Below are 9229 nucleotides of genomic sequence, written 5' to 3'. Positions count from 1 at the left end.
AAATGTCATTAACATAAACACAAACAGGTTTATATACAGTATGTGTTATTTTTAACTTCTGAGACTCAGTATTGTTGGATTCACTTAATTTGATCAGTAAATGTGGAATGAGTAGAACAAATAAAGAGATACGAGAGGAAGAGAATTTCACCTGAACACAACATGCTCACAAACCACAAACACTATCAGACGAGCACTTTGACAACTTGACTTGACCACAGCAGTTACACTTTGACTCCTTCAACACCACATTTATTTCCTCACACACTTTATTTCATGTTGTTAGTTTAACTTTATTGCAACATTTAAGAATGAATTAAATCACTGCATGAGGCTTTCATAACTTTAGACTCATGACCACAGAAAACAGACACAACAACAAAGACAACTGTTTAAAATATTGTTGAAGAAATAGCTAAAGCTCATTCTTATATTTATAATATCTGTGATCATCAGTGATTGTCATTCTCATTTACATCTGATGTCATATATGAGAACAGCGACAGTAGCCACACCCACTACAACAGAGAGGACCAATCGGATCACAGTTTCAGTAGAACCACAACTGAGGACACCAACTGAAGGACAGAAAGAGAAAAGAGACTTTTAACTGATGATGCAGCTGAAATACAAAAAAAGGACAAATTAAGTAACAAATAAACACAGTATCTCACAGAAGAGAGTGCATCACTCACATTTCAGTAAATATTTGATTATGTCTGTAACAAATCTCAATAAAATGGAAGGAAGGAGGCGGGAACCGGCAGACATTAAACATTTATTAACAGAAATAAAAACAGCCGGCGGCCCCTCACGGACGACCGCCGGCGAAATAACATAAACATAAATACAAACACAAGTTCGGGCCCGGTCCTCTCTCTTCGACGGTCCGGTCGCTCGTTCCTTTTATATTCTCCCATCTCCTACGTGATTCGAGGCCGGTGTGCGCACAGCTGGCGCTAATTCACAATTACTCACCGGACTCGAACCACGGTCTCGCCCCGCCTACTCTACTACAATGTCTTTTTATGTGACGTTACTGAAGAAATGACACTGTGCTACAGTGTAAAGTAGTGTGTGAACAGCTTGTGTAAGCTCAAAATAGCTCACAGCACAGCCAAAATAACACACAGCCACTAAGTGAAAATGTCCAAATTGGGCCCAAAGTGTCAATATTTTATGTGGCCGACATTATTATCCAGCACTGGATTAACCCTCTTGGTCATGGAGTTCCTCAGCTTCACAGTTTTCCACTTGAGTCCTCTTCCACTCCACCATGACGACATCACTGAGCTGGTGGATGTTAGAGACCATGCACTCCTTTACCTTCCATTTAAGGATGTCCCACAGATACTTAATAGGGTTTAAGTCTGGGAACATGCTTGGCCAGCCCATAAGCTTTACCCTCAGCTTCTTTTAGGGTGGTTATCATGATGGAATACTGCCCTGCGGCCCGGTCTCGGTAGGGAGGGGATCAAGCTCTGCTTCAGTATATCACAGTACATGTTGACATTCATGAATCCCAAGTGCCGGCAGCAATCATTCAGACTCAGACCATGACACTCCCACCCCCATGCTTGAGTGTAGACACACTTGTCTTTGTAGTCCTCACCTGGTTGCCACCACATCAGCTTGACACCATCTGAACCAAATACGTTGATCTTGGTCTCATCAGACTACAGGAAATGGTTCCAGTAATGGTTCCAAAGCCTTGTAGACCAATTTGAAGCAGTGTGGGGCGTATGATCTGAGCACTGACAGACTGAACCCCCAACCCTTCAACCTCTCCAGCACTTGTAAGTCTATTTCCCAAAGACAACCTCTGGATATGACACTGAGCACGTGCCCTCAACTTCTTTGGTCAACCATGGCGAGGCGTGTTCTGAGTGAAACCTGTCCTGTTAAACTGGTGTACTGTCTCGGCCACCGTGCTGCAGCTCAGTTTCAGGGTCTCGGCTAGGGCTGTGGCATATATATCGCCATTCACGCCTTATTATACATGATTAAATCGATTCTGATATCGATATATTTGCATAGCTCTTCCGTGAACTACAGCTCTTTGATCAGTAGGAGGTAGGCCTACTGCTCGATCTAAAATCACTATGAGATTAAGTCGTTTATACAGTTCATTTCAAATCGCAAACCTCGTCAAACATCATCACTGTAATATACTTTATTATCCTGAAAATACCTGATAAGGTTTGAAGAACAGTGATAAAATATGACCACTGGCTTTTCCTGCAATGAATTGTTCTTCTTCTGTTTCCCATAATCGGAATTTCTGTGCATGAGCGCCCTCTGGCTTTCGGATGTGGTGGCATTTAACTGTAAGTCATTGAGAAACTGAGAAACTTAGTGGTGTTCTCACTTTTGTTGCCAGTGGTTTAGACATTAATGTCTGTGTGTTGAGTTATTTTGAGGGACAGCACATTTACACTGTTACACAAGCTGTACACACACTACTTTACAATGTAGCAAACCGTCATTTCTTCAGTAACGTCACATGAAAGATATAATCAAATATTTACTCAAATGTAAGGGGTGTACTCACTTTTGTGAGATACTGTACATGTGACTCACCTGAACATGTGTGGCAGTCATGAGTGATGTTGAGATGTTGAGTCTTGTTGCTGACTGGATTGTTGAGCACACATCTGTATGTGTTTGTATCCTGATATTCCACCTCCAGAGGTAGAGAGAGTCTGATGTTGAGATCAGACACACTGATGCTGGACAATAAACTCTTTCCTTTGTACCAGGAGACACTCACATCATGTGACACATTCATCACTGAACACAACACACTACAACATGATGATGAAGATGATGAAGAACATTGAGAAGCGTCTATAGTGATGACAGGAACAGGCAGACGAGCTGAAAAACATTTGAAACGCAAGAATCAATACCGATGAACAAAAAGTGAAATCACAAACACAAGTTTAATGTGATATGTGAGTTTGTCCCATAACACACAGAAGATGATCTCACACCACTTTATTTTAAATTATTTATTATTTTTTTCATTTTCCTCTACTATGATGATTACATAAACCGCCTGTGAAGATGTAAAGACCATCCTGTGATGATATAATCTGACATCTTTAACAATGACTGACTAAGGCCGTCATGAACTCATTGTGACATTAATACTTCAAACCATCTTTGATGTTCAATATCTCAGTTAGATTCTGAGACTTTATCTTGGGTTTCACAGTCTTGGTGACATATTTCAATCCTTAAGAAACTCAACTCACCATAGACGGTCATATTGAAGTGTCTGATGAGGACAGAAGGTTTTCTATTGATCTCTAGTTTATAAAGTCCAGTGTGTTGAGTTGTGATGTTTGTGATGATGAGAGATCCAGTCTGATCATCTATCTCTAAGTGATTCTTGAATCTGTCAGTGTTAAATGATGTTGAATTGGCTTCTCTGTTATATTCAGCTATAATGATCTGTTTTGGACTCTGAACACCAAACATCCACTCCACCACATCATGTGTGTGTAGTTCAGTGAGATCAGTGTGTAGAGTAACATTCTGTCCCTCCATCACTGACACTGACTTCACTTCATCACCGAACACACCTGAACAACACAAACACATTACTGACATTAGAGAAAGTATAAAGTGTCATGATTCTGCCTCCTTTGGTCATGATTTTCTAGTCTAGTGGCAGGATCATGACAGACACCCGTGTTTAGTGTAGAGAGAGACATGACATTGTTAGTTTTGACATGCCATGTTCTCTCTCTGGTCTCGTCTTTGTCCCCGGCCCATCGTTTTGCTTCCCATCAGTGGTTCATCCCCCACACCTGTCTAGTGTTCATTTACCCTTTGTTAGTTCTCCTATTAAGGGCAAGCTCGTTTTGCTTCGTTTGCCTTCCTCATCTACTCGCATCAGTACCTAGGTTCTGTCGCCTTGTGGATTACCCCTGTTCCCGTTTACCCCTGTTCCTGTTTACGCCTGTTCCTCTTTACCCTGTTCCTCTTTACCTTGTTCCTGTTTACCCCTAATCCTCTTTACCCTGTTCCTCTTTACCTTGTTCCTGTTTACCCTGTTCCTGTTTACCTTGTTCCTGTTTACCCTGTTCCTGTTTACCCTGTTCCTCTTTACCTTGTTCCTGTTTACCCCTGTTCCTGTTTACCCCTGTTCCTCTTTACCCTGTTCCTCTTTACCTTGTTCCTGTTTACCCTGTTCCTCTTTACCCTATTCCTGTTTACCCTGTTCCTGTTTACCCTGTTCCTCTTTACCCTGTTCTTCTTTACCTTGTTCCTGTTTCCCGGTTCCTGTTTACCCTGCTCCTCTTTACCCTGTTCCTCTTTACCCTGTTCCTCTTTACCTTGTTCCTGTTTCCCGGTTCCTGTTTACCCTGCTCCTCTTTACCCTGTTCCTCTTTACCCTATTCCTGTTTACCCTATTCCTGTTTACCCTGTTCCTGTTTACCCTATTCCTGTTTACCCTATTCCTGTTTACCCTGTTCCTGTTTACCCTATTCATGTTTACCCTGTTCCTGTTTACCCTGTTCCTGTTTACCCTGTTTTCCTTAGTCCTGTTTGCTGTTCCCCTCAGGGGTGTCATGAAGTTCAAATACTTTGTTACCTTACTTAAGTAGAAGTTTTGGGTATCGATATTTCACTGGAGTAATTCTTTTTCAGCCGACTTTTTACTTCTACTACTTACATTTTCACGCAATTATCTGTACGTTCTACTTCTTACATTTTAAAAATAGCCTTTTTACTCCTATTTCAATTCGGCTTGTTTTCATTCCGGCTTGTTATCATTAAAAAAAAACATTCTTAAAATGTATTATTTCCCCACTTCTGGCTCATTTATCAAACGGGTGCTTTCTCTTCATCCTCCGCTAATTAGGCTACAGTAGTAAGTTCGGTAGAAAGATGTTTCAATCAGTGCTGGAATTGAACCAAGTCTTATGTGGTCCCACTCATAAGACTTTTTTGGGGGGGGGTTAGTCTCGCAATATACAATTGATACAAAAATACACAATATATTTGATTATTATATGCATGACTATATACTATTATATTGGAAACAGGCTTACATAGAAGAACAGGCTTCTTTCACTGTCCTGCACTTAGCTGTCTTTAGACGTGGACCGGGGCGTTTCGAATTTAAAGAGACATGACAGCTAGCCCATAAACAAACTTAATAATTAATCATTAATTCACAAAATTTACCATATCCAGTGCATGAATTAAATCACATTTGTCATTATAATTTTTACTGAAATACGAATATCTGCGGGACCCCCAAAGTCCATTTTTTACTTCTTAAGGGAGGTCCCTAATGCCTTATGGGGGTCCCGGAGCCCCCCAGTCCCCCTTTAATTTCAGCACTGGTTTGAATATATAAGCGGTTGCGATTGAGAACGAGATTGACAATGTTGTGATAAGTAGGCTATATTATCTTTGTAACTCGTAACCCCAACACACAGGACACAGCAGACGTATTTAGACAAGTACAAAGATACTCAGGAAGAGAACTCGCGCGAAATGTCTCAACCAAGCACCAGCGAGGAGTTGCACTAAAATGCGTTTATTTTCAATGGGCTTATGAAACAGGTTACGCCAGCCCAGTGCATCCAAAATTTTTCAACATTTTAATGTTAATGGGTCAGCTGTGGTCTAGTGGTTAGAGAGTTGGACTCGTACTCGTGGTTCAATTCTCAGTGCCACCAGGAAATGACTGAAGTGCACTTGAGCAAGACACCTTACCCCTGTTTGCTCTGCAATAGCTTGTAAATGGCTTGAGTTGTTACTTTAACTTCTACAGAAGCATTTTTAAACCCTAGTCTCTATACTTCTACCTGAGTAATGAATATGAATACTGCTGACACCAGTGCGATAGTCTTGTTTTGGACTTATCATTTGATTCTCGAACCTTCTTTGTTTTGTCCCCCATGTGAGAGGTTTTTGTTTATATTCTTGTTTTAGTTATCATGTTTTCCCCATCGTTATTTTTTTTGGTTTATATTTAAGTAAAGTATTCTGTTACAACGCCGTTCATGACAATAAAGGGATTAACTAAACAGTCTTAGTGCCTCATACAGTACAACATCTGAAATGAGAAGCTGATGCACTTTCTGTGTGTTTAAACTACACATGTTGCCTGTAAATCTAGCGCACAAGAACTTAAACATCACTTACCGTTCAAACACAAACACAGAAGTATGACATCAATGATCTTCTGCTGCATTCTTACTGTTTTATTTCATCTGTAAACTGATAGAAAGAGAAAATAAGAGAACACAAAGGTAAGAGGTGACTAGAGAGGTTTTATTGTGTGTGTGTGCAGTATATTCACAGAACGTCCTCCTCCTCACTAACCACAACACCACTGACACACACAAATATAGATAAACACAATAAACCTTCAATATTTAAAGTGTTTACTGCTTAACATACAGTCATAACATCTCTCACTCTTTCTGTGATGTCTACAAATCTGTGATCATGTGTTTATTTTCGGTGAAATATTCATGTAATAACCTGCTAAACAAACGTTGTGCCAGGACCAAAGCAACAAGTCAAGCACAAGTGTTGTGATCGATTGTGTGTAGTTTCCTTTTAAAAACCACATCTTCACCTCTGCACATGACGTGTTAAGTCGCTCCACCTCCATCTGTGGTTATATGTGCTGCTCATCCTCTCAGCCCTCATGCACGTGAGGAGAAAATTTTAATGACAAAATACAAATAATATAATACTATAGTATTTCATGGATTTCTGTGGTTGTGTCTAAAATTGAATTATTCCAAACATATAACTTTAATTAATAACTGTAATAATGTAATATGTAATAACTTTTTTACAATGTAGAGTTAGTGTTTCTGTGTTTAGTCATGAGCTAAACAGTCATTTAGTCAATAACTAGTTATTGTCCCTCTGTATTTGAAATGCATTTATAGATTATAAATGGGAAGACATGTATTTTGTATTAATATGAAGGACATGTCTGCAGTTCTATTATATGAACACTAGAGGTCTCTGTCACACAGCCCTATGATCTAATGACGTCACACACATCATGCTGTACATAGACTTAAGCACTAAAATATCTCTTAATGTTTTAACTCATGAGAGGTCGAAGTATCGTGTTGTTAAGTCTTAAAAATTAATGCATGTTATTTTAAATCAAATTAATTCTCACTTTTTTGTGATTTATTTCATCAGAGTCGATTGTTGAATATTAAATGTTGCATTTCCCACCTTTAAAGAGTTTTAAGTAGGGGCTAATAACACCTACTGAGAGTTAATAATAATTTTATATTTGTTATAATAAAGAATGCTGTTTTATGTGGGATTAGCTGTTCTTCTGCGCGTTTGTTTTACTGCGCATGCTCAGAGAAGCCTTAAAGAAGCGCCGCATCTCAATCTCTCTGAACTACATCCTTGGTGTTTCGAGTATGACGTCATCACGCAACCGTATTTATATAACAATCATACGTAGTTTAGATGGTTAGAGTAAAGTTGGGGTGTTTAGGGTAAAGATTTCGTAAGACTTGAAACTCCGAGGATTTAATCAAAAGAAACAATCCACGCCCACAGATGTGACTCCAAACATCAATGATTTAGTGAGAGTCCGTTTTTTTAAAGCTGTCCTTTATGTATTAATGCACAAAACACTTACAATATATAATCATTGATTGTCCTATTGATTTCATGATGTATTCAATTATTAATTTAACAGAAAACTCCAGGAGATCAGTGACAGGTTTAGAAGTGAACATTTAAAAGTAAAAGTAAAAAACAAAGATCTTTATATCAGAGATGGTCTTTTCTTCAGTCGGTTTGTTTTGTTTTATAGAGTACGTCATGTGAGAGGTTATTTGATGTGAACTGTTATGTGCTCACTGTATACAGGTGTTTTTCTCAAAACAATGAATATGAAAAGCCAAAGACAAGAGTTCTCTGTAAGTAAATCTGAAATGAAATGAACTTTTTTCACCTGTAGTTTATGAGATCATTTTTATTTGAACACCCCCTCATATTAAAGACCAGAGACTGTAGTGTGAACTGTGAAGGGTGTTTCTCTGTCAAATGAGTCTTGATGAAAATCCTGCTTGTTATGCAAAGTGTGATGTAACCTGACAACTTCTTTCACTTTCTCTTCTCTTTGTGTGACACTCGCTGAAAACAGAGGCATTCCCTCAAGCTCCGTTCCAGCCGGCTTTTCCCCAGACTGCGGTTCAGCTGGTTTTCACGCCGGCATCGGGTCTAGGACACTCACCCTACCCCAGCCATGTCAGGCCCTTCCTGTCCTGCCCCTCCCACTGCTCCAAAAGGAGAACCCCAGCCCCTCCAAAATCTCTTCCCCCGTCCCACCCATGCCTAGTTTCCCAAGTCCGGTCCTCTGATTCCTCATCCACCCCTCACATTGATAGTGTTTCTGTTGTGGTGAGATTCAAGACATCACTGGTCTCAAACTGATTTTTTCCACTGGTTTGTTTCTAGAGGGTAAAAAGACACGTGTGACACATCTATGAGTGCCACCTTTGAATTGTAAATTTGGTTAGTAATTGTATAACAACACTTCCTTGAATGCTGCCTGTGGTTTTGCATTGAACTAGTTTCTCCACGGAATGGTTGTAACACACGGAAGCAAATACAGTAGGCTGAACAATTTAATGCAGTTCATCTGACCAATCTAACAAGTTGAAAAGTCGGGAAAGGCTTCAAAACCAGACCAGACAAAGGAGGTTTCTTGTAAATCCCAGGCAGTGTTATAGTTATAGTTCACCGCAAAATGAAAATTCTGTCATTTCAATCCTGTATAAAATACTTTGTTCGGATGAACACAGAGAAAGACATTTGGAAGAATGTTAGTCATTTTCAGTTTCGGGACATCGTTGACTCCCATAGTAGGACAAATACAATGGTAGTCAAAAGTAACACAGAACTGTTTGTTTTCCTTAAACATCTCATCATGTGTTCAACAGAACAACATACATTCTACTATGGTAGTGGATGATGTTAAATAACTGATAAAATGTCTGATATTCTCCCAAATATCTTCCTGTGTTTATCAGAAAAAATATATATATACAGATTTGAAACGATCTGAGGGTGAGTTAATGATGACAGAATTTTAGTGATGGGTGAACTGTCCCTTTAAGAGCACAATTCAGAGGAATGAGGGTGTGGTTTTGTCTCATGTGCTGAATCAAAACTGAGTTGTGTACTGACGCAGCTCTCTTAACAATCATCA

General features: G+C 39.4%; 1 protein-coding gene across 2 annotated transcripts; it reads right to left on the bottom strand.

Moving 5' to 3' along the window:
• Nucleotides 1-269: 269 nt before the first annotated feature.
• LOC130430579 (uncharacterized) lies at nucleotides 270-6301 on the bottom strand. 2 transcript variants are annotated; one of them, XM_056759721.1, is made up of 4 exons: nucleotides 6169-6301; nucleotides 3258-3587; nucleotides 2581-2877; nucleotides 270-622 (listed from the first exon to the last, which is right to left on the bottom strand). In XM_056759721.1, the coding sequence occupies exons 1-4, from the start codon at nucleotides 6215-6217 to the stop codon at nucleotides 543-545; spliced, it is 756 nt and encodes a 251-aa protein (XP_056615699.1). In that variant the 5' UTR covers nucleotides 6218-6301; the 3' UTR covers nucleotides 270-542. The 2 variants fall into 2 exon arrangements, with proteins under 2 accessions (XP_056615699.1, XP_056615698.1); XM_056759720.1 differs by having other exon boundaries at nucleotides 270-578.
• Nucleotides 6302-9229: the final 2928 nt, after the last annotated feature.

This window comes from Triplophysa dalaica, chromosome 10, assembly GCF_015846415.1.
Source record: "Triplophysa dalaica isolate WHDGS20190420 chromosome 10, ASM1584641v1, whole genome shotgun sequence".
Taxonomy (NCBI): domain Eukaryota; kingdom Metazoa; phylum Chordata; class Actinopteri; order Cypriniformes; family Nemacheilidae; genus Triplophysa; species Triplophysa dalaica.
This window is presented reverse-complemented; position numbering and strand designations above follow the sequence as displayed.